We start from the raw sequence: 26799 nt of genomic DNA, 5'->3' as shown, positions 1-26799 counted from the left end.
TGCTATCGCCTCAGGGGGAACTGACTGGGCTGCTTAAAACACAGGCTTTTACAACCAACCCCAGTTCCGAGCTAGGTGCCAATAACTCTTCAGAGTGGTAAATGTTTCCTCTCTTCTTGCAAGTTGCAACACGTCTGTTAGAGCCAGACTTCATGTAAAGTTTCAACACACTGAAGATTTAATCAGGTGCTGCCCTCGTTTTATCGAGATGTTTAGTGAGCTCAGATTTTAAAATCTGATTTAATATAGAGTTTGTTTATTGGATGATTCGCACATGATCTCGGCAACTGTGTGCTAATAAAAAAAAAAAAAAAAAAAATCCAGATTGCATTCAGTAGCATGTATTAGCCAGTTTGTATTGTTTTAAGATAAATTTATATTCCTATCGTTTTTTTTGTGGGTACCTGAACGCAGCCTAATGTTACTTTTGTTTGCTAATCCACAACAACGCCTCAGGAAATCAGTCGTTCGCCGACTTTGCACCTACCAGTCCAAGACAGAGATTCTTTATTTACCGGAAGCGATACAGAAACATTAGTAGGTCTCTTTGTGACATTGACTCTCATGTTATGGGACTCAGGTGCCTGTTTGGACATGAGAATGACATTTAATTACTCGAACTGTCATCACATCTATGTTACAAAGACGTATTGATGTAAAACGACTACACAAATAAACTTGACACTGGTCTCATGAGATGACTGCGAGAAGCGGAGGCGGTTTAATGCAAACAGTCAGGGATGTTTCATCCTCTGGGAAAACTAGCAGTTACAGTGGGCCACTGTACATTACATTATGTTACTGACATTTTTATTCAGCTCACAATAAGTAAAATTACGAAAATCGTGCAAGTACACGAAGCTCACAAAATAAGCGGAAATGCTTCCTAAAGAAATGGTAAGAAATTCACCTATATTCATAGCCAAGGTGCAGTCTGAACAGTCTTTTTTTTTGTCTGCAGAAGAAGTGTAGAGCTTGACCAGTCCTGAGGTCAGCGGGGAGCTTGTTCCGCCATTGTGGAACAAGGATAGGCAATGTTCAATGAAACTCCCTCCCCAAACTCGCGGTGCTTTTGAATATGACTGGAGCACGGAGGTGTGCAGGCTGTGAGTGAGGTGCAGCAGGACACAAAGGGATTTGAGCAGCCAAAGCTCCCCTCTGGCCTGCACCATCTGTCCACTAACGGACCGGCCTGGGAGTCGGTCAGCACAAAGGCTGTGTGCTGACACGGCCCGCTGATGTATGCTAATGATAACAGGGGCTAACAACACATATGCACTCCCCCGGGGAATTATGCTGATGCTGTCAATGGTATGTCTGGGTAGTGGGCTGATAATATTATATGGCAAGTACATTGGTAGTAGCTTAATAAAATGAAATAAATGGCAAACTTCTGTACTTTTGTTGTAAAGGGGAAGCGAATTGTTTCCTGTTTATCTCATTCTGTATTCATATTGACAAGACTATGACCTTTTTCTGTGTCACATCTGTTTTTTGGTTGTTTTTCTAGACTAATTCGCTTTTGGCATGTTTTGTTTTGCTACAGATTCGAGCATATTTCTCTTTTATTCCTTCATTGCTTCATGGCTCATCAGTTCCTTCCTCCTCGTCTCCCCCTGTAGTGATTTTGTCCATGTCTCTGAGTTTTGTACCCTGCTCACTGCCTTGTGCTCTGCTAGCCTGGCCGGCCTGCTGTTAAGCCTGTTAGAGTAATCCATTTAGACAGTTCCTCCGGGCTGCACTGAATGCATCGCTGTAATGTAACACATGAGCAGGCATCGCTGCGTCCTCCTGGCACACATACACACACATTCATGCTCATAACCACTCTGCCTCCTGCAATGCTGATGACCAGCAGCATCCTCCCGTCTTTCCTCATAAATCCTCCCAGAATCCGTCATCTCGTAAATGGCTCTTGATGTTTTGGTCCCACTGAGCAAATAGTGGCCAATTTTAGGAAAAAGAAAGGGCTTCAATTAAGTGGAGCTCAGGTTTCCAAATTTCAAAGAAAAAAGAAAGCTGATTTCACATGAAAATACAGTACAGGAACGAAGTCACTCTTGGACAATATGAGACTAAATAAATTCGTGAAACCCAACTAAGTGAATCAACTAACTCGAGAGTGTTTGGACCGAAAATGAATAGGTAAGAATTCTGATACTATATTCTGATACTTTAAAGTCGCTTATCAAGTGGCAATACCAAACAATTCTGTTGTTACTTCACCAGTTTGCCACTTTTGTCTGTTTTGTATCATTCTAAACTGAATATCTTTGGATTTAGACCATTGGTTGGACAAAACAAGCTTAAAACACACATTGTCAGACCACATCTAAATGGGCATAGTGTTAATACTCATTCCAAATGGCCACAAATTTAGCCTTGACATAATCCTACAAGGTAGGATACTCAGGCAGTTTCTCTAGAAGGTGGTTTTGCACTCATTTATGTGTTTATTATTATTATAGTGATGACAAATAGTGACTTTTGCGAATGAATGACAAAGGAGACAAGTTCAGACCTTGTCTACTTTCACATGTAGCCAGTGGCTGCATTAAATGGGCATGATTGATGGATTGTGTGTATTTGGAAAGTTACAAAACTGCTGGACACCGTTGACTTCCAATTGTTATCCTTGGGAAGCTGATGCTGTTTGACACTTTCAGTCATTTCACTGTAGTTGGCATTTGAATAAGATTGGGCTGTGTACCATTAGCTCTGGGCATGCCCAGTAGTGACCACAAGTAACTACTGCAGAGACAATGGGGAAGAGCAGTTATAAAAAGTAAGAACAGTGAAGCTAAATACGCAGCAGCCAGAAAATCTGTAACCGTGAACACAGGCAGAATCGCAGCATTTGCTGCCTGCTTCAAAAATGTCTGTGGTAACTCTATGAACTCCAGGTAAGTCCGTTACAAGCTAGAGGCAGTTTCCAAGTATTCTGTAGTTTTGGGTAAGGACCTTGGCCAACCGTGTGGGAGGAAGGTGGGACGAACAAGACTTTTACTGCTCTGAGTGTATGTTGTAGGTTTAAGTTGAAGGTCCTGACAGAGCCATGAACCTGCCCATCATCCTGACGAGATGCTGTGTGTCAGGGATGTGCGGTCTCATCCATGACCCATACAGTGTAGGAAAGGCTGCCATGTGCTGCTAGTCACAGTTCAAGGATCGGGGGCTGAAAGAGGGCAGCAGCAATGATGGATTGTCTGCCTCTGGGACCCGATGACCTCGGAGAATACTGCTAGCTGTTGCTGATGGTCACATTGCTTTGCAAATGCCTCCCCATGTCTAACGGCAAAGTGAGCGGTCAATCTTGGGAGACGAGAGGAGCCGTTTACAGCCCCTCCCTCAGAGTGACTTCTGACCCTGAGCTCCATATGTTCTCACTCTATAGCAGAAGAAGGAGACAAAGGAACCAGGGGGGAGGTTGGGGTTTGTTTGAGGTAGCTGGACGTGACCATGGAAGCTCTGTGTATGTGCACTTTGAAAGCCACTAAAGGTCTCGTTTGCTTGAAACAATCTAGTTCGTACAGGATGTCATTCAGTCCATCATTCAGTCCATCATTCAGTCCGTCATTCAGTCCATCATTCTGTCCATCATTCTGTTTCAAACAGCTCCTTTTGAAAACTTGAAGTCAGATAGAGATGGGTGGAACTTGAGAATCACTCAGTCAGGAATAACTGCACACTTGAATAGCTCACTGTGTAAATTTCCACTATTCCTGTGTACATTTCTGTAGGATTTGCACTATATCTTTCTATTTGCACTATATTTTTATTCTTGTACATTCTCTTATTTTTGTATTCTTTACAATACATTTTTGTATATTGGTATTTATTTTTATTTAACTTTCCTTTTCTTTCACTGTAAATTTTTTTCTGAATGGAGCTGGGTGTGCATGTGTGAATTTCCCCTTTGGGGGATAAGTAAAGGGCTATCTTGAATCTCGAATCTTTAAGACTCCTCAAAGACCTCCATGGTGTTCAGACAAAGAGTGGCAGAAGCAGTTGTGCGAAGAATGAAAAAGAGAAATTGAAAGAAGTTCAGCTCCTGCCTATCTTCTCCCCTCTGCACACCTGAGAAATCTCGTAAAGTGGGTATGCTTTTTTTTTTTTTAACAGCCAGTTTCCAGAAAGTTACAAAAATTGTTAGGTGAGCCTACAAATTGATGCTTCGGGACCTTTCCTGAAGGGGGTTTCAGACGCTGTAGATTTGAAGCTTGATTGAACAATTCTGTTGGACCCTTGTCAGTACCTAACCTTTAATGCCAAAGGAGGATTAGTAGCCTCAATGATCTGCTTGAGTCTGCATGACGTACATTTTTTCGGCTGCTCATGTGTGCGCAGGCATCTCCGCTGACGGCACACCTGTACAAGTGCGCTAGCTACATGTGCTAGAAAAGCAAAATGGATGCCTCTTTTGAGGAGAGGTTGTGCTCCTGTAAAGACAATTTCCCAATGTTCTCACATTGCCCCGGTGTAGCATGTATAGAACCACTTGCACATTTGCTGTCCTTGGGTGTTTTTAAGTATATCCGGATTCTTAGTTGTAAAAGGTTATTAGCAGAGCCCCGAGAACTGACCCTGTGGTACTATCTCAGAATGTCACATCGTGCCCTCCAGGTACTCGAGGGATTCCGTGCAAATGTCACCGGCATTTCCCTTGTAGCTTGGGTTGTTTTCCGTTTCTCAGATAACAGTGCTCATGTGTTTCCCGGAAAGCTTATGCCTCGTGAATATGAAAATCCTACCTCTGCACAGGGATTACTATAAACTATAAACTATACTCTGGTACGATAGCTTGATATAAGGCTTCTGCTCCTTTTGGGTGTCCTCGGTCTCATGGACAGTCATTTGTGAAACATGATTGTTGTTGTTCACCAAGAATCCTTTGTACCAACCTGTAGAGTTGTAGGACACCGTGGCACTTTTCAGAATGGAAATCGTTCTCAGCGAGCACCCAGGAATGTTCAGTTCAAGGGTTTGACAGAGGTACAATACAATAAAGGCATAAATTCAAGCTTAAAAGCCAATACAACCGTTACAGTCCATATATTCTGTCAATATCCTAACAATCTACTGCCAAGTCCTTTTACATAGGGCCACCAAGTCCTGATAAATTGATCAAGAGAAAAATAATTTGCAGTTCTGCTGGGATTTAATAAATTGTACAAACAAAAATACCAAACATTTCCTCATTTCCTTCTTGCAGCTTCTCAATTGTAAGGATTTGCTCCTTCTCTGTGCTCCACATGATAATACATCGAATATCCTTGGTTTTCAACCATTGGCCAGACAAAACAAGCGATCCCAGGGATCGGGATCAGGGCTATCTTTTATCCAAGTCAGCCTTGCTAGTTGCAACATACTCTCTTTTAACGTAGTTACATGAGTCTGACATGAGTTTCTACATGAGTAACTTTGATCACAGGCCAATATAAAACTTGTAAAAAATTAATTAAAGAACAACACTGTTGTCTGGTTAGAGTTCTCTGTCTACAAGCTGGTGGGAAGGCCCTTCCTCTGTAACATGACTGTACAGTAAGTAGTGGACCAAGAGTGTTCCTGTTGTTCCAACAACTCCTGTTTCAGGACTCACATTGTCCCTGTTAATCGTTTAATCATATCTGATCGTTAATTTAAGATGAATAACTCAAAGTTTTGAACCAGGATTTGCATCAAGTAGCTAGTGAAAAATCACATGAAAAATGTATTAGGCTTAAGCTCTTATTTCGATGTGCCAGATTTAATCAAAATTGCATTTTTTTTTTGCTGTTATGTGAATTTAAGTATTGGATCAGACTTGTTGTGATGGACATCATTTCCTGCTGCAGGCTTATAAACATGTATTCTTAGCAAACCCCCATTTGTACATTGAACTTAACCCACCAGACTTATCACTCCCCTTTGCACAATAATCCATACAGAAGCTTTGTCTTACAAAAACAGTGAAGGTTATTATTCAAATAATATAAATGAGAAAACATCACATCAATATATTCACTGTTAATGTGACAATGTTTTGTAATGTTGGGCCTTAAGGTTCACTCTGGACCATGGAAGTAGTAGTAGTACATTCTTAACTTTAGGTCCACTACCATATTTCTCCTGAAGATTTCAGCCACCTTACTTGACTTTCAAACTCACTTTAGAAATCTACCAAGTGGACCAAGAGTAAAGACAATGCCTTTAAATACTTGTGTTGATCTGGCAGTTTCATTAATTTCCCTGGAAATAAGGGCTGATGCTGCATGTGGGGGTTTGCAGCGTGTATCTAAAAACCTGTGGTATTACCATCCATGCTGTTGTCTTTTTTTCCCTCTAGCCTCTTGTTAGCTGCCCTCCCCATTGGTGCAAAACACTCACTCGTGTTGAGAGAGAGAGACAGAGAGAGAGAGAAGCTCAGTGTTATGTCAGGCAGGCTATAAATCTCCTTACATAACTGGGATATGCTGCACAGAGGTAACTAAGGCCCCTTATGACAGATTAGAGCCGCTGTGGTACAGGGGCCCTGCTGCCTGCTGCAAGTGCAACTCCATTATTTCCTTTTAGAATAATCACATGAACTCATGACATCATGTATTCTATATATTCAAACAATATAAAAATTGAATATATTTTATGTAGATTGGGATTTGTGTCACATCTCCTACCAACAGTCGACATTTGTTTCTTTTAACAATGACCACTTTCTTTCTCTAATCTTAACCAGGTATTTTTAGTTGCCTAAATTAAACCATTAACCCATTTGGAAATAAGCTGTAAACACAACATTGACATATTATCAACTTATAAGTTGTGTACTTTTCAGCAAAGAGTTGCTTGTTACTCGTCTAGCAGGCACAGAGCAACAAATATAAATATAAATGCCACATTCACACATTCACATTTTTTTAATGCTCTGTTTTGGTCTCCACCAACTATTGAGAAAAACAACTGTTTGGCTCCGAAATGCTTCCCCAAGTTGCATTCCACAAAACCAAGTTGTTAGTTGACACACTTAGAGTTGGTGGTACTTTTCTGTGGGGCACTACTAACACTACATTTAAATATTTGACCCATTTTATCACATAAATATGTTAATTATAGCAGCTTTAATCACAGAGGTTGCAAATCAGAAAACACTCATGAATCATTCTGGAAGGCAATGACAAACAGCCTATTTGACTTTTAAGCATGACAACATGTTGGTTGCGTCAGTAGTTAACTCGGCTGTAAACCAATATTGATCTCACATATATAATGCAGATCAATTTTTTCCAATGTTTGCCTGCTGTAGACTTATTTATTCAATATTTTTTCTTTTTTCCTGACTTTGTGGTCATACATAAAATCCTCAAGTAAATACCCGATTGGGAATCATCAACCGGTTTGATTCATTGGTTTAAGTGATCAATGATCACAGCAGCAAAGCACTGATGCTTTCCACATCCAGACACAGTTACTCAAGCACTATCGAGCACCCCTCCTCAGAAAGAAACTCCTCTGCGATGTCTAGAACATTAACAGGCAGTTATGGTGCAGTATTCGGGTATTTTACGAGACACTGTATCTACCTCCGCTACAAATTAACCACTGGATGCAAATGTAAAAAAAAAAAAAAGTGTGGTCTGTCAGAGGATATTGGTCGTATCTACTTGTTCTAGAGGAAAGGAAACAGCTGTATGTGTGTGCGTTTGTGCTTTTGCTAGCTGGTCAATTAGACTTTGATCTCGCTGAGTTCCAACTCACCCACTGACCTCTGGCCTGTGCGATCAGGTTGAGTACACAAAGCATGACTACCATCAGATAAGCGAGTCATTGTCGTATTCTCCTTCACTGCTTGTCGCTTTATGTGTTTCTCCTAAATCAGAAAATGGATTGAATCTCCTTTTTGCCTACATCGTAGTCTCTGCTAACTCGTTCTTTCATCCTCTCTGCCTCTTTTCTTTCCCTCTTCCCATCTTCACAATCCCCAGGCAGTACATAAATTTTGAGCTGAACACTCAGTACAACTGCACAGGACGGTGACTATGGCGAATTAAACCAGTGATGTGTGTAATAAAGCCGCCCAGTTGTGACCTCCCACTGCTGCCGCAGAAATCCCCAGGCTGGAGTGTCCCCAGACGGTGTTCAGATGCCTGCTGGAGGCAGCTCCTCAGAGGCTAACAGCTCCCCAGTGGCCCTCTCGCATACAGCAGCGATGGGAGGCACCGCTAGCAGCCATAACAGTCCAAAGTGTAACACTGCAAGACTAACTGATGGTTATATATCCATATAACCCTTTTTGGAGATGGCCTGAGATTCAAGAGTTTCATTGCCAATTATTGCTCCACTGTAATTGATGTAAAAATCCCGTACTTAACCACGGCCTAGACCAATGAATGTTCCTTGCTGGCCTACGATGGCCTGTGCGCATCATGTAACAACAGCTTGCCGTAAATTGAAATGACTAATTAATGAGTCACAGATGAAATCATTTAGCGTTATTGGCATTATTAGTGGCGGCGCGGGACAGCCAGGGGTCGGCCTGGCATGATTATGTCACAACACACAGCCGCTCAGCATAATCCCCCCCAGTATAACGTGTCTAACAAAAAACCGAAATCTATTCCAGCACCACATCACCAATTAATTGACTGTTTCTGCGTGCGTGATTGACCTCTGGTCGCCATCCACTCCCACCCAGACAAAGCCCCCCTCTCCTCCCCTGAAAACAACATCAGGTTATGTAATTGGGCCATCGGTGGACTTGTCAAGGCAGATTAGAGAGACTGGGCAGCTATTTCTGAATCCCAGCAGAGTCGAGGGTAAAAACGTGACAGGACAGCAAAATGAGGAATGGCAGCAGAGCACAGGCAGATGGGAGGATTAGGTGTTTGAATGTGAGGCCCATTAGCTCAAGGGAAGTGTGACATTTTTACTTGGGAACATCCATCCATCCATAACATCCACTTATTGTCTATACCACTTATCCTTAAGGGTCCCGGGGGGCTGGAGCCAATGCCATCTGACATAGGGCAAGAGGTGGGGTACACCCTTGACTGGTCGCCAATAGAGACAGTCAACCGCACACTCACACCTACGGGCAATTTAGAGTCGCCAGTTAACCTAACCTGCATGTCTGTGGACAGCGAAAGGACGAGAGAACCCATATGCAGGCACTAGGAGAACATGCAAACTCCACACAGAAAGGCCCCAGTTTCAAACTGCAAACCTGCTGGCCAGAGGATTCGAACCTTCTGCATGAGAGGCGACAGTGCTAACCACCACACCGCTGCAGCTATAGAGCCAGATATCGGTCGTAGGACTTGGTAAAGGGCAAACCAAGATAAAAGAGGGTGAATATTCAATATCAGGCCGTCAGGAATCTGAAATATACACAAATATACAACTGCCAACAATATTGTAATGTAATAATAATACCAGTTGTGTTTAGAGATTGTTCCCGTCGCCAGTTGGCTATAAAATAAGTCTTTTTTGATTTTTGTTTTACACAGCATTTAATAAGTTTTGCTGCAGGAGGTGTAGCTACTCTGGATGATTTAGTTTGATTTAGTTTAGTTTTATCAGACTCTGAGCGTCTCCACAGCCTAGACCGTCCTCGCAGTGTTCTAGTCTCTGTCATAGTCAAGTAGAAACACCAGTACGGGCCTATGTTTGAAATGATTCAAACTTTTGGCTCTAATATCTCCAGAATGTTGTCATCTTCAGCTTTTACTCACTTCTTTGAGTTTCTGAAACAAAAGGACATCCTCTGCCCCCAGTGTCTTCTTTTTTTTCTTTTCATCTTTCCATTCACATTATGTCAGCCCCCCCCCCTTGCTTGAAGGCTGCAGTATGACAAATGTGGCTGAAGTAGCTTATGCAACTGTCCTCAATGTCCTGCTTATCCTTAGGGCCGTTTGAACAGACATGTCTCTGTCTGTCACTCTCTCTCACTCTTTACTCTCTCTCTCTTTACCTCCGCTCTAAGCCTTTAGCACTTCCTGTCCAAGCCTCCTCCTTAAACCTCAGACCCCTTCACCTTTTTTTTTGAGGAGTGAACCCATTATAAACCATCGCTGGTGCTGTCTGCTTGTAAATCACCAGCCCTACGCTCAGGGAGCCCTGTGCGATGAGCAGAGGGTCCTGCTCCGAGGCAATGCAGCTGGCATGCGTCTGGGTTCAAATGGGATGACGTAACCTCCATTAACAGCAGCCCTTTAGCCTTTTCTGTATGCTACAGGATGCGCAGGGGTTGTCATGGAGACAACAGAGCATTTAAGTAAGACAAATTATTTAGCTGAATGGGGGTTAATGAGCTAAAGCGCCCAGCGACTCTGCCCTCCTCTGCACTGGCTTACTCTCTGGCCAGGCTTGAAAGCATTTCACTCACACACACACACACACACTTTGCACATTTAGTGGTTGTCTTAAAGAATAATGTAGATCATGGCTGTGTTCAGAATGGCATACTAACATATCATTCATTCTATAAATGATAGAGTGCTCAGTGTGTTTCAGCTGCACAGTGCATGGATTTTGTGTTTTGCATCGGAAAGTTCTTGTTTAGCTTTGTTCTTTACTGCCCTATAAAACTCGAGCACGCATTTGCCATTTGGTGAAGTGCTGTCTCCTTGATATCTTATTCTTTGGCTCTAGCGCATTTATCATGTCGCCAAAGCCGTCACTTTCAACCACGCCATAAGGTCTGAAGCCCGTGATTACCTTTAACACAACTAATATTTCAGGTGGTTTCTCCAAATTCAACAGAATCTGCCACTGTTCATGTCTACTGCAGTCTCAAAATTATTCAACCCCTCCTTTTAAAAGTATCTTTAGTACTTGGTAGAGCACCCTTGCCGTTATGACCTGCTGCAAACGTGATGCATAGCCAGACACCAGGTTCTGGAATCTTAACCCATTCCTCACGGGCAGTAGCCTCCACGCTTGCTGCAACTGCATTCTTTAAATCCCATGAAAGATTTTCTATGGGATTCAAGTGAGGCGACTGTGATGTCTTTTTCTGAAGCCAAGCCTTGGTGGATCATTGTCCTGTTGGAAGGTCCAATGCCGCCGAAGCTTCAGCTTCCTCACAGGCGGCATGATATTTTCTCCTGGGTCTTCTCCTGATCCACCCAGCCATCAATCCGTCTTACCCCCCCCAAACGGTGTAGGTTTCCAGTGCCAGAAGAAGCACAGCAGCCCCAGAACATCACTGAGCCACTGCCAGTTTGGGTCAGTAGTGGTGTACTTCTTCAAGTACGGGCTTGGAGGATTTCAGCGGTTAGTACGCGCCTTACTGTGCCTGCTGTCACCAAGTCTTTCTACGGGGCTTTGGCAGTCACTCAAGGTTTTTTGGCCACCTGCCTCCTCCAAAATCAACATTAATGTGACACTAAGAAACTCCAACTAGTATTTGAATATTAGTCTAGTTTCTAGTATCCGCCGTGAACATCTGGATGAACCTAAATCAACTTTCAAAAGCCACCGTGAATGCAGTGAAGCCAGCTGAGACCTGAGCTTGATGAGGAACTTCTAGATATCTTTTCTCTCTGCAAGCAGTGACTCACTCCCATCAGGCACATCGCTGTCAGCACCTCGCTTGCACCCCGACAGCTGCTGTGAGAACAGCTGCCATTTGCTGAAACGCGGACACACATGCGTTATATTATGAAGAATTGCTATGTCAAACATGCAGGAAATAGTTTACGATTTCTTGTCCCTTAAATCCCAGCGCTGTAGAATGTTTTAATACAGACTGAAGGAGCTGTGTTTTCTCTTCTCAGTCTCCTGCCTATTTATTTTGTGTTTAAGCTGTACTTACATTATACAGGACAGGGTGGCACACCACCCTCTAAACACACTCTTTTATTGCAAAACCCTATATGATGAATAATGATAGTAGCTGTCACAGTGGCTGAAACCCTTTCAGTGTGCACAACACCCAACTCATCACGCACCATCATGTACATCTCCATCCACCTGTTTGTATGCGTGTTTAAAAAAAAAAAAAGAAACTAAATTTGAATATTTAACTCTCCATAGGCAACAGGATTTATTTACAGCATGTAAGTGTTAAGCAAGAAGTTTGTATTTTTATCTAACTTTAAATATATAATTACTTTTCATTGCTAGCAGCAGAGCTCTTCTTCTCTGGCTTGCAGCCAGCCTGCTGGCAGCCTGCTGACACAGTTGTGTCATGAGCAAAGAATGCTGGGCTCATGCCGCTTTGGTGACCGGAGCTTAACGGGGATAAATGGACTTGCGGGGACACAGTTTCCCCTTCGAATCCATCGTTGCAGAGATTTGACAACGCGTTATCATCCTCCATATGTGCACACCTCCTCCGTCACGGTGTGGATCGGTGGTTTCAGTCAGCGCGCCGAAGGGTCGTCTGTGTTCCTTCCGTCAGTCAGTTCTCAGAGAGCTCGTAACAAGGTGAAGATAAACAGCAGCTGCTAATACTGTCAGGTGACGGTGAATCATGAAGCAGGGACACAAAAGCTCCCGATGATGTAGAGACCCAGGGGTGCAACCAGAGCATGTGCCTGAATGAAAATGAGTCTGCCATCCACAACACCTCCTGTCCCAGCCCCCCTCCCTCTCTTTTATTCCCTCCTTCTCACCCCTTGCCACCTTTAAAGTGAATAAAAGAACAAAGCGGTGTTTGATAGCATGACAGGGCGATGACATCACCACAGTAGTGTCCTGCAGCGAGCCAAGAGAGCGGTGAATAGGATGGATGGAGCCCGTTCAGCCCGGGCACTGGGACACTGGACCATTGTAACACACACTCTTACACTCTCACACACTTACCACGTGTTCTAATTCTGACTCAACCACCCCCCCCCCCCCCCCCCGCAGCCCCATCATGTAAGGATAATTCATAATGATTAAGAGATTAGAAGGCGATAACCACCGCCTCCCCAACACCCTACCAACTACAGCCGCCCCCCCATCTTTTGCCTGTCCTGTTGCCAAGGAGACAGATGGCTGCCGAGCCAGTGCCAGGCATTGGCATCCCAGCCCAGCGCAGCGGGCACTAGCTCCATTTAGAAAGAGCAAAAAAGGTTGAGTGTGTGTTTTGTTCACATATGAGCTGTTTCGCTTTGTGTGTGTGTGTGTGGGGGGGGTACCAGTAGCAGGTGCTGCTGGTAGAGCGCTGGGTAGTGGAATGTGTTGGTGCATGCAAATGGATGAGTGTTGTGGGAGTAGCAGGTCAGCTCCTGCATGCTGACTTGTAGTGAAGCTGTGGCGAAGTGAAGATGCTGTAGAGCACAACAGCAGAACCCTGTCACAACCTCTCTGTAACACCAGCACTGGCAAACCAATACAAGGAGACGCAAAACTTATAGAACATGGAACCTAGTGGTTTTAGGGTTCGATCCATACTACAGATAAGGATTCAGGATATGCTGCTTGTTTTTTTTTCTGTCTTTTGCAACTCCCCCAGTCTTTTAGAATTACAGTACTGACAGAATTGCTGCAGTAGCCCTTTAAAGTCTGCCGCAAAACATCTAGCTTGTGTAAATGGGGATGCTGGTTAATTCTGAGAGTAACGTTTTTATATATAAAGGTGGACAGACATCTGTCAAGATGACACATGTATAACAAATTTTGCTTTCCCGTTCATGTTCCAACTAGTCCTCGTGGCAAAAGAAGTGATTCTTTGTTCGAGCTCACATTTCCACATCGGGTCTCGTTGTGATTGTGTGCGCTCTGCAGGCTCTTTGTGCCCAGAGTGCATTGTTGTTCTCACACATGACTGGCTGTGTGTTGAGCAGGGATGACATAATGTATTCAGCAGACATTCAGGATATATTCAGGACAGATGCTTTTGAAGTTGCACAAGACGCTGAAGCCCGGGGGACTGTGACTTATGACGGCCACAGCCCTTCTTTCAAACCCATGAACGCACACTGTCTGTAAATTTATGCCGCAGGTGAAACGTTGACAGGATTGTCTCTCAGTCGGCTGCCGATCGCCGTCCGCCCTCCTGTCTGCTCACTCTGCTTTTAAGGCGCACGCATGCACATTGATGTGAATCTGCGGGGCCTTGAAGCCAGGAAACTATTCCTGCCAGTCAGTCGTGTTCTCTGACTGTGGAGTCTCACACACACACACACACACACACACACACACACAGAGTCCTAGAGCAGATCATTGTGTCTAGCAGGGCAACAGGCCCCACATACATTATGCATCAGTGTCTGCAGCCAACATATGATTAGTTCCTCAGTCTTTCTTGTAGATGTGTGTGTGTGTGTGTGTGTGTGTGTGTGAGAGAGCGCTGTAATTGGCCATTTTCCCCTCGGTGTGTGCTTGATAAGGTGCTGAGGCTTAACATGTTTTGTCTAATGAGATGCCTCCTCACATTCGCTCTCCTCACAGCGTCTAGTTTTTCTGCATTCACATACGAGTGTATATGTAATCTGGGGACATCCCCGCGAGGCCTATTGGATGTAATTAGCGCTGCTTTAAGTGATTTGTGGCTCTAATGATGCAACGTGTGTCACATGATACCCCACCCCTTGACATCCAGGGGGGGGGAGAGACCCGTCCTGCAAGGTTTAGCTGGCTGTGTGGGTGTCTACTGATGAAACAACCTCATTATTTTGATGATTAGCACCAGAAGGAAGGTGGCGAGAAGAAGAAAGCTCATTTTTACAGCAAAATGTTCACCTTCACAAGTGAGGATGGCATCAACAACACAAGAGACACAGACACTAAAAATCATTAGATTCATTAGAATCAATTAGTAAAATCTGCATGACTGCTTTTACTTTGGTGCATGAATAATAATAATCTGAGTGGGAGAAGTGGAGCTCATTTTGAACTATTTTGTATCGGGCTGCAACTAATGATTATTTTAATTATGGATTCAAAATAAATATTATTTTCTCTATTAACCCTTTCATGCATAGAGGTCACTACAGTGTGCAGCTATTCAAAAGCTGTTTTCTTGAGTTTTGATGGCATAGTTGCACATCAGCCACTACTATAGGGGAAGCTACTGCATCATCTCATCCACTGACTGCTACCCAGTGGGAAACCAAGATGGCCGACAGACAGCCAGAAACACCAAGTTGCTCATTTCTTTCTGTTCAAACCTTCTATAAAAAGAAACCCTTGCAAGTAAGAAAAATATGGTGACATCAAGTAGCATCTAAGGAGTCATGCAATTGCTAAATTTTCCAAGTATTGATTTTATATTGGGAGGAAATTATGATTAATCACATGTCCACTGAAGTGTACATGTATCATGCATCACCGGCTATATTTCAACTACTGGACATGTAAATATATCTTAAGAAAATATGGGTTTAAAAAAAAAAAGTTCAAATCTTGTTTTTCACACTTAAAGATGAATAAAACACTTAGTAAATCCTGACTGAGGTCATAATTCATGCATGAAAGGGTTAATCAACAAGAAAATCAGTAGCATCGATAATGAAAATAAGAATGTCATTGTTAATGTTACACCCTGTGTGAAGCACTTTGGAGAAATGCCTTCAAACGAGCATAATCAGTGTCAGAAGTCTGCAGTGGAAACCAGGTACGCTGTGTGATGGTTCATAAGGAGACCGTGAAAGAGAATTAGCCAACGATCATCGGCTGGAAAGTAATGTTGTGTCCCTGGTACAAAAAAAAAAGTAGTTGTGGTTGGGCCATTGGGTAGACAAAGTGACGGACCTGCAGTGATGTAAGAAGCCGATGATACCAGCAGCACTGCATGCGTACTTTTCCTTTCAGCGGTTCCCTCACTTTATGACTCATGCACCATTTGAACCAAATGACACCTCATTTCACAGAATGACTGGTGAGACTTTCAGTTCAGTCCCAGGTGCCTCAGCAGATGCGGAGAAAAACAACATCCTGTGCAGAATTGTGAGCGATAGAATCTGTCTGTTCGTTAACCTTTCTGCAGCTCGGGGAATCGTGACTTGGACATCTTTTGGATGTTCCCTGAATTACTTTTGTTTTTAGGAAAATGAAAGCACCATCCCGGTGGACTGCAATGTTGTAGTCCATCAACAGCACATGTACCTTTTTGAATGAGTCACTGCCGCGATGATTTAAGCAACTGTAACTCTTCAGTCAGGTGTGCGGTGTGTTCAGAGGACTCTCCATCATCCAAGATTGAGTTAGAAACTCTGACCAGCAGTAAGGAAACACGGATATTTTCAGAGGGATTATAGGATTTTGCATGTGGCCAATTGAAGAACATTTGCATGCACAAGAAATTGATCTTAATAAGATTTTAGCTAAAAGCTCACCAATTGTTCACTGTGATGGATTACAAATCACAATTTATAAACTTGCGTATTGCCCTAAATTTGTAGACCTGCTGCATCAAGCAGCATGTTGGTTTTGATTGATGTGACTATCAGCATTTATGTGGCTGCCGAAGCTGCTTTGAAAGCAGGGAGAAGCCACATATTTAAAGTTTCATCCGTAAACTTTGAAAGTCCATGAGGGGAAAAGGTGACGCTTTCAGCGTACTTCAAGTCTAGAAAGTGCTCTTTCTTTCACAAAGGTAAACGATGAAGAGCTGAATCTGTAATCAAATGTGACCCTTAAGGACGATAATGCGCTAAAACAAACTAGCAGTGCCCGAACGTGCATGCAGACGGTTAGCTGGTCAAGGGCAGTGTCCAGAGGAGAAGCTGCTCCAGACAGGACCACAATGAGGAGGAAACTGCAGAGATGTGGAGGTGTGTCTCATAAAGATCAGCAGAATGGAGTGCTGTCCTGTGTGTGTGTGTGTGTGTGTGTGTGTGTGTGTGTGTGTGTGTGTGTGTGTGTGTGTGTGTGTGTGTGTGTGTGTGTGTGTGTGTGTGTGTGTGTGTGTGTGTGTGTGTGTGTGTGTGTGTGTGTGTGTGTGTGTGTGTGTGTGTTCTCAGTCTATTTTAGGACCGGAGCAGCTGCATAAAAATATTTGTGTCACCGTAACGACCTTGAAATTCAAGCCCCTGCTGTGTGCGTTTGCATGTATTGCACTCTCTTAGCAGCAAAACGTGTGCACGCTGGACACACACACACACACACACACACACACACCACCAGATAAAGCCGTGCACATTATTGCACCATATTACAGCTCATTTTTTTGCCTCTTTAGAGAAAACCTCGCTCAACATTTAGGATTGAAACATGGCAGTCCTGTGAAGAAGTCCGATGTATACATGGCCAACATTGCCAGGATTCTCTCACAGAGCACCTTCACCGACAGATATGTTAGCCTGTTCGTCCTCTGGTCTGATCTAGACATTTACAGCAGACGACGTAAGCCTATTTACACTAAATATGGATACGGTGCCTTCAATTTCACACGCCAATATTCATAGGATCATCCTAGCAAGAGCTCTGCTCACCCTGTTTGTATAATGGCCTGTTTGTGGCTCTGAATGAGCTTTGTCAAGTCTTAGAAAATAATCCTGGTGATGTCATAATGGTTTCATTAGGCTTGGGTTTGGAGACTACACATGTATAACAGAAAGCCTGTATTACAAACTGGGGGCTTTGAGTATGAAAGGAGAGAGGATTCACCAGCCGGGGAGGGAGTGACAGAAAGATGCTATGCAGTATTGGGAATGTAGGATTCAGTGTAGATCTGTACGAGGGACTGAAAGTCACAATACCTCTGCATCTGTTGATCAATTCTGAGCCTTTTCATATTTTATCTATCCATGCTAGTCTCCCAGCTTTATGGAGGAGCAATGCTAATTCACTGGAAGACCTTTTAATGACCGTATTTCCCCTCATCATCTTATTCCACAGTTTGCCAGCATAATGAGTATTGTGCATCTGCTTGAGAAAAGAGGTTAAGACGAGCACAGGTGGCCTCTCTTATTCATACAGTTTGTCACTTTCACATTTATATTTACACAGCTTTCATCTCTGTGGTCTCTGTTTTGTTGGAAACTATCTGACTAGCTCGACTTGCCGCTCCTGGAAATGTCTGTCGCTGTGCAAATGCTGCTGCTTGGTTTGACTCAGAATTTGCTGCCCACTAACAATAAATGACAAGCTTCAATCACAGCTCCATCATTCTAGACATTCTGAACAGTGAGTCTTGCACCTCTGTAAAGGCACTTTTTACCACCTAAAAAAACAAATATTCATTAAAACAAAGAAGAATTGTCACACTGGTGACAATGAGTATTTCTACATTTTGCATGTCTCCACTCTTTTGCCTCCTTATTGTGCCATTATTACACTGGCTGTTGGCGTTTCAGTGTCTAATGATAAAAAATAATCCTAAAAAGTAAAAAGTGCCCTTTCAGAATGCTAATACTCTAAAGTCCATGTGTCCATACCAAGGCATGTTCTGTTGTGATATTGATAGCATATGTGTCATGTCCATGCTCTACTTATTCTCATGCATTTATTAATTTGCTTTTCTGTGTGCATTTGTTTTGACATTGCCCTCCTTTTTTTTCCTTTTTGTTTTTGCTTCATGTTTTTCGGCATGTGGCTCATCCGTAGCTTTGTACCAATGGCTTGAAGCAGACCGCCAAGGCAGGGATCCTGATGCTGCAGCCACAGGTAAAAACACAATCAACTGTCCCCCCCCCTCCTTCATAACAGCATGCTACAGCTCACACTGGCTGCATTTACGCCTGCTTTTCCTCTTTCACCTTGTAAGCTTTGTGATCTAACATGACATCAACCATGCCCCCAGTATAGATTTACAGTTCCAAGGTCCAGAGTACTGAGGAAAATTTTAAGTTTATTTATAGTGCAATTAGAGCTGCAACAATTACTCAAGGTAATTTCAAGTAAAAATGCCTAAAATTCTCAATGAGAATTTACTGCTTTACTGTTTATATCATAATACAGTGAATATCTTTGGGCACTGGACTGCTGGTAAAACAAAACGAGACCTATTCATGTTTTTTATTTATGTATTTTTCAAGATATTATGTCTAAGCTATGATTTCAAGATAAGATGTGACCATGTACACACAGAGCAAAAGTGGCTCAAGTACTGAACCTTGTGGAACACCACATTCAACCTTTGAACAGGAGGACGTTATGTGATAGATGTCTCCATTAAAAAAAGACAGGAAATGAAAGCATAAAAGAAAAGCCTCAAAATAAGAAAGAAAAGACTTCAGAGGTTCATTACCTTTTTAGTTTAGGTCTTGTAGGTCAGCTCATCTACATACTGTAGGATGTGTGAAGGTGCAGAGGACAGAAGTGGAGAGAATCAACACATGGCAGACAGTCCATGTGTGACTGAAACATGGTTTTGTTTTGTTATTTTAACCTCCTTAAATGTTAGCTGGCCTTTTTTTATTATTCATCTGATATTCACTCTCAACCTTTCACCCTTTCTATATGTTTCTCATTTTCAACAAATCCAATGTACAGACCCACAACAACAATGAAGGTATCCACAAACAAGTATTGTGTGTGTATCCAAACCCTGATATATCTACTTCCACTTCCAACGCATCAATGAGCCATATTGTTGCACTGGCTGATGCTGTAATTCATTTTGACTCAGTCCCACATACACCATCCTGCTGCACCAAGTACCCACTAGAGCGCCAAATGATTAATCTGCCACTGAAAATAGTCCCAAACAAATGCACTATTTCCATCTGTTTTTAGGTTAATGCAAACCAGAGTCAGCAGCTGGTTTTCAAAATGACTAATCTTTTTTTTTCTAATTTATTTATTTTTTTTAAATTGAACTATATATTTGTGACCTGTTTTAGGACAGGGAGCTCACAAAGTATTGAGAGACACATTTTTGGTTTGGGTTCTTTTTATGGATTTGTTGACAATATTAGAAATCTATTAAATCTGTAGCACAGTGCCTGAATCCTCTGCCATCTAGCACTGTGTCTTTCTTCTCCCTCGATGCCTTTTGATTCGCTATGTGATTACCGTCCTCTCCCATCTCTACCTCCTTGTATTTGACCTCCGCCCCCTATTTTCACTTTGCACACCGCAATCATCCTTGCAGCATCTCAGTGGGCAGCTCCCTTGTTTTGTCTGTGTGCTTGCCTTCTTACATACTTGTATATTTCCTTTGTTCCTCTCCAGATTAATACTCCTCCTCATTTTTTTACAACTTCAGTGTTTTCTGGTCATTACGTGTCGGCTTAATTCTAGCACCATCATCACCAGGATGGTATCACCTATAATATGGTATAATATAATATATGGCATCGAGCAGATAATGTAATGGCATCCTGCAGATGTTTCACAATAAAAGCCTACCAGGACAAGGGAAGATTATTTCTTTTGGGCTCCTGGGAAAAAAAAAATGTGTTTGGGCAATTTAAGAGTAAAAATGCCAAACATATGCTGTTTCAGCTTTCTCTATGATAAAGTTTTCAGGCTTTTCATTGCCAGACATGATAGTAAGCTGTATATCTTGACATTTGAAGATGTCACCTTGGGCTATGGGGAATGATGGCAAGCTTTTCTTTTGCTATTTTCTGACATTTTAAAGACAATATGTTAATGAATTAATCAAGCACATTATTTGACAATAAAAAGTCGGTGGTTACTGTCCAACCTTTTAATGTGAAATATCAGTGCTGAGTGTTAACTTTCACTGACAGGGGTTGAAGCACCAAATGAAAATACTGCGAAGTAGATGGACTGGAATCATTTTGTGAACGACCACAGCCGTTCTATTAGTAGAAATGTACGCTTTGTTTATCAAGACAACAAGTGCACATGTTGGGAGTGTTGAGTCTTACTAGAATTTGATCAAATATTCTTAAAAATGGGAAATTAGAAATAAAGGTCCTGGGTTATTGTTGGAGAATGCTGTTGTTAGGCACAGCCCCACACAAAGCCCTTAATGATGCAGTGTACGGACCCACACTGGAGTGATCAATGATTAAATGTTGAGAACAATCAGTCCGCCCCACCTCCTTTATCCCGTGTTCCTCTTCAGTAACCTTCTGGCCTCGCTCTAATAAGAAACCAAACCGTCTGCATTAAATACACCAGCACCCCCAGTTACAGAGCCCACTCACTGAAATCAGTGTGGGTTTGTTTCCAGAGATTTGTTCTCTGAAAGGAAATGAAACGGTGTGTGGATTCTGTAGCCCACCGAGAGTCATTCCAGAGCTGCAGTTTAGAGCATCATCAGTACTTCATCAATGAGACAGTTTGAATCTTTAAATTAGCAAGTATTTACCTTGCCGAAGCAAGATTCTTTCTAATTGTCCACTCTGGATTAATTATTGATTGTATCGAACTGATTCAGATTTGCTTTCACCTAACGGATCACTAGTCAGTAATGTACTGTTAAAGGAGACTATTAAAGAGAGAATTTCCTCCATGGATAACCAATGATTTACTTTATTTGTTACCCCAAACTACAAAATATTAAAATAAAAATGTTGATTGTATGTTAAACACATTTTTGTTTTACCTTGTGTGGTATCCAGTTATTATCTTGTTCCTTTTAAGACTCTGAACGTGTTGTCAACAATCACATGTTGAACTACTTTCTACTACTTCTAAGAAATAGTCTCTATGAAATCTGCTACAATGTCTTTTGTGGTTTTGGTGAAGTAACCAGGTGCTCAATGATACTTCGGCATGCAGACTGAAGGAGCCTGGGGACTAGCACCCCACTCCACCTGCTCAGCCACAGCCGCCCCCAAAGAGAACATGCCATAACCTCTAACATGAGCTAGGTAGTCATTTGTTTGAGCCAAGCCGGTAAGTGGAACAAAAGTGAAATTAGCCAAAAAGCAAGAATACAATTCAACATAGTGCCAAATTACATGATGAAGAAATGATAAACAAACAAAACAAGCAGATCTAATAAATACTGTAACTTCATTTTCTCTTAGAGTTCCCTCCTTGATTCCAGAACCAGTGATATTCTACTGCCGTGACACCATAATACTGTTTAAACCTTCGTGCTTCTCCCTGAGCTCCCCCTGTGTTCCGTCTGTCACTACGCAACTGAGGGGAACACGATTTAAATTTTCCAAACAATTACTCTTTGAGTGTTTCCATCTTACATCTACAAGCATTTGGCTGATGCTGTGCTTCAGAACGATTTAGCTCGAGCCAAACGGCACAATTATGCTTTTGTTCCTCACCGAGTAGCAAATGATGTGACTCTAGTCCGGTGGTGCATACGCAGAAAGCAGTGTAGAAAAGTAAGCATCCTGTGGTGGGGTCAGTTAGAGAAAATAGAAAGTATAACCAGCTCTGGTGGATGACTGTTGTGTCCTGAGCATCTGTTGGGCATGTGACTACCGGCTTGGCTGTCCTGCACTAGACACAGTTTGTCTCATTTGTCTCTGCTATGCTGCTGTGACAACTGTCTGTTTCCCACACTCACACTCACACACACACACACACACACACACACACACAAGGAAGGATGGAACAGGTGCCACCAGCTGGGGGGGGGGGGGACGCCAAAGAGGAATGTACCACCAACAGTGTATTTCACTGCAACATGGTACATTGACTTAAGAATCATTATTTATGTTTCATCATATCATCAGATTTTAGTGAGGATGGCTGCAGTGATGACAGCAGATCTGCTGTGAGGGAAAAAAGTCATTTCTAAAGTCTTTAAAATTCCATTAAGTCTAAATCCCCATTCAGATCCTCCTGGATGAAATGTAGTTTTAGACTGGACATGATAGTATATTGTTAATCCACAATATTTTAATCTGCACACAACCAACAGTCGTAAAACTGTCTTGATGTCTTGATCTGTGTCAACATAGAAATCTTTCTCATCTCTTCCGTCCATCCCATATGACGTGAACGCAGCGTAAGACTTAGCATGTAAGCATTAGTCACTGTGGACATGTTGGCATGCTGATATTTACCTCAAAGCACCACCGTGCCTCACAGAGCTGGTAGCACGGCTGTAGACTCTTGGTCTTGTTAAGAAATAAAAAATTAGGATATAATTTAAAGTCACAGTTCTACGTTCCTGACGTAGGTGCAAGGCTACCGGAGGACAGGTCCTGCACACTTGCTCCATGCCACAAATTTTCATCATTACTGACAATGTTCTGATCCTTCTTGGATCTTTGTCTGGTCAACATGCTTAAAAAAATAGAAACCGCACCCGTATTTCTACATCATGCACACCAATGGGTTGGCGAGCTCTATGATGGCAGGTATGGTTAACCATCTTAAATGCCTATGGTTATACCCATCCAGACGATATTAGCAATGCAGTAAAGTACATAAAAACCAGTGCATATTGAGAAGCCGTGTTTCAAAACATAAAACCTGCATCTGAAATATACAGACGTAATATCAAGTACATGCATGCATGAACAAAAATGACCTTCAGGCATGACGACTTGTCATTTTATCCCATGTAGTGTCATAGTGGAATGTAGGACAGCTTTTAAGTTCAAGTTCTTGATAGTATAGTAACAAAAACATGCAGGTAAAATTAAAAATGAGACTTCCTGACTTACAATAGTAATGGTGCTGCCCCGGTGTGTTACCGCTGCATCATTGCCTTTTTCTCTGTGTCTTCTCTGTCCAGGTGAAAACTTTGAGCAGAGCCCCCTGAAGAGGACGTTCAAGTCCAAAGTTCTGGCACGCTACCCTGAGAACGTGGAGTGGAACCCCTTCGACCAGGATGCTGTCAACATGGTAGGTGAATTGCACCACTGTATAGGCAAAACTTAGTAGTTTAGGAGTGTAAGGAGTCCAACAGTTCCTCCTACTCGACAGAGAAGACACTAGTGGGAAACAGAGGGCTCTGTTTAAATGCTCTGCTGGGTGATTGAAGAAGCTTTTCTGGGAAGAGACGACGAAGACACCACATATTTTGCATAGAGCGTAAAGCCAGTGGATTAAGACACACAATGCCTTCCCAGTGGATCCTGGGTAATGGAGCGATGATAAATCCCTTCACATCTCTGTGAAGTTACCCAGAATGCAAGTGAAGTTACTGCAGTCTGCCACATTTAACAAGAATACACCAAAGGTCTGGAATCAGCTGGTAGGATCCCAGAGTGTCACAGTTGCACTGGAGGTTAGTGTCAAACTGTGCCACGTTCTAAACACATTATAAGAGCATAAAAAAAACAATACATTATTGGGACAATTTCATACTGTTTCATACTTATTGTGGTGTATTGTGACTGCAATACAGCTTCAGTGCCTTTCGATGTGCCGTTAGAACTTTACAGATTATCAGCTTTTGCTTCACGGCCTGTCCGTCCTTTTCCACGGCACAAGGCGCAGGCAACTTTACACCAGTAGGTGCAGGAATTTGACCTGACCTGCTTCCATTCTGGTTTGAAAAGCTTAAAATAGCTTAACATACTGACAACTCCAATTCACTTTTAAGAGTAATGGGAACTTGATTTTTTTTTTGTGCTTGACTCACTGTATCAAAATCCAACACTGAAACGACACAAAATTCTATTTTGAGGACAAAAAGAAATGGAAAACGACTTTATTTAAAACATTTTTAAAACCTTAGTTTTCTTTTTCTTATAAACTTTGATCATGTAAGTGTTGCTGCACCATTTTTACTTCATGGTCTAATATTTAAGCGTGGGATTCTGAAGTTAGGGATTACTTCAGAGTGCATGCAAAATGGCCAAAAGGTCTTTTCAGGCTGATGTTAGTAGTTTTCTCCAGTTTTTGTTCAAGACACTTATAATCAACTGTGTTTCTATCTGGGCCTTTGATTTTTCCTCACAGGTATAGAAGTGAAGTGTAATGGTGTGTGTGTGTTTGTGTGTGAGATGCTGGGCTCTGGATGTCCCTGTCTCGTGATGGAAGGTCACCGCCTATTTTTCCACCAGCCCTGGCGTCAGGACTGCTGAATAATTCAGCCGCGCTTCTCGCCTTACGTCGGCATGGAAACGGTCCATTATGCGTCTGAAACCCGACACCCGGATGATTGCGAGCTGTCGCGGTTGATGGCTGAGAGACATGTCCCTCTTCCTGTGTCCTGTGACCTCAGTCACCCCTCATTTACACATTTTAGATATGTGTATATGTAGCAACAGTAATCAGCTACAGTGCCACCCATCCGTTATCTATTGCGCTTGTCCTTAAAGGATCGTGGGGGGGCTGGAGGCAATCACTGCTCACACTGGGCAAGAAGCCGGGTACACCAGCCAATCACATGGCAGGCACATAGAGACAGACAGCCGTTCATGCTGATCTTGTCACCTGCGGGCAATTTAGACTCATTAATTAGCCAAACCTGCACGTCGTTGGACTGTTGGAAGAAGTTGGAGCACCTGGAGAGAACCGACTCGAGACCAGCGTTTGTTCTCAACCTCCAGTTTATTAAAGAAAAAAATCCTACAATCAATCAATCAATCTTTATTTATATAGCTCCAATTCATAACAGCGTTATCTCAAGACTCTTTCCATAAAGAGCAGGTCTAGACCAAACTCTTTAATTAAGAGAGACCAAACGATTCAGGAATTCAACATTAAGGATTCAAGAATCTCCACATGAGCAGCATCAGATGTTATATTGAATTCAACCAATTTTCCACCATTGAACCCCCACCACCACCCATAGGAGGTGGAAACCTTCTATTTCCTCTATTCATTTCCATCCAAACAGTTAGCATACCCTTTGCTTACATACAATTTAAGATTATTTGTGGTGTGATAGAATGAGTGTTAGTGTTAGCCCTTTAATTGGGCCCCGTCTCTCCCTGTATTTTGAGACTTGAGCCTACTTACCATCCCCGCAAAGACACACACTGCCCATCTCCCGCTGTTGCTATCTGGGGCACAGCATAGTAAGGACTCCACCCCAGACAGGATCCCCTAGACTCCACTTGATGATCTTCTTTCTCTTTTTTTCCCATTATGGCCACATTTCCACTCTGAAACTAAAGCTGACAACAGTGTCTTACTGTCTACTAAAGACCTCAGCAGTTTTTCTGCACCGTAAACAGAAAACCATATGCACCTCCTCTGCTGCTGTTGTCCTCGCTGCTTCTTTAGATAAACACGAACAGGAAATCAGCCGAATGAGGTCATTTTGTACTGATACTCCTTCATCAGGCAGGCCAAATGTGCATTTGTTGCTACATCCCACTTGTCACGTCGTTGCTTCTCTCTCGTGTAACTGTCTAATGTGTCGAGATGATTCATCTTTGGGCATGTTTCTCACTGCTCTGTTTGAGTTCATTGCATCTCACATTCATTGAAACACGTAGTTTACCTGTTCTCTAGACAGCTGAATAAAGAATGCGGTCCTGAGGAGGACTAAAGGCAGACAGAGGCTGGATGTGGAGGAAAAATGATCTGTCACTACCGATCAGTGAGACACATGACTCATGCATAATCCAATCAGGTCACCTGGTGTATGTGCGTGTGTGTTTGGGGGGGTGGGTGGAGGTTGTTTGTTTGTTTGTTCCAGAGAAAGACAAAATCTACATACATGAGAAATCATGTAAAATGTGTCATAAAGGTAAAAAAACAAAACGAGCATATTAATTCCATGCCTGTGGACTGTAAAGCTCATGAATATGTACGTGGTGCGTATGTTTGCAGAGCCGTTAGCACTAACACACTGTAATGCATGTTTATGTCTGCTGGCACAGAGCAGTCGGTGTTCCCAGCCAGTTCCTGTTAAGCTCTCAGCAGCCTAATAAACATAATGAGACTAATAAGTCAGATTTATTGCAGGTTGCTGCTGACGGGGTGTTTACCGTGCGTACATGTGGCTGCCAAACAGTCATAGCATCAATCTTGTACACATTGTGTACATCAAGCATAACTGTGCACTTTTAGTCCTGTTTCTCCTCCATAACTGTTATATATTCATCCGTCCATCCATTGCTCACTGTGGTCCAGTGTCAGCAGGGGACCCAGATACTT

At 42.6% G+C, this 26799-nt stretch overlaps 1 protein-coding gene across 1 annotated transcript in view; it reads left to right on the top strand.

Annotated features, from left to right (window-relative positions):
- Positions 1-26799, top strand: part of dennd5b (DENN/MADD domain containing 5B) — a 65621-nt gene that overhangs the window by 5364 nt on the left and 33458 nt on the right. The window contains exons 2-3 of the mRNA XM_070853560.1: positions 18454-18513; positions 23477-23586. Of these exons, the coding sequence (XP_070709661.1) occupies positions 18454-18513; positions 23477-23586 (170 nt within the window). The remainder of the gene's footprint in view (positions 1-18453; positions 18514-23476; positions 23587-26799) is intronic.

Source organism: Pempheris klunzingeri, chromosome 22 (genome assembly GCF_042242105.1).
Source record: "Pempheris klunzingeri isolate RE-2024b chromosome 22, fPemKlu1.hap1, whole genome shotgun sequence".
In the NCBI taxonomy this organism is placed as follows: domain Eukaryota; kingdom Metazoa; phylum Chordata; class Actinopteri; order Acropomatiformes; family Pempheridae; genus Pempheris; species Pempheris klunzingeri.
Note: the sequence above shows the minus strand (reverse complement) of the source record. Positions and strands in the feature narration are given on the sequence as shown.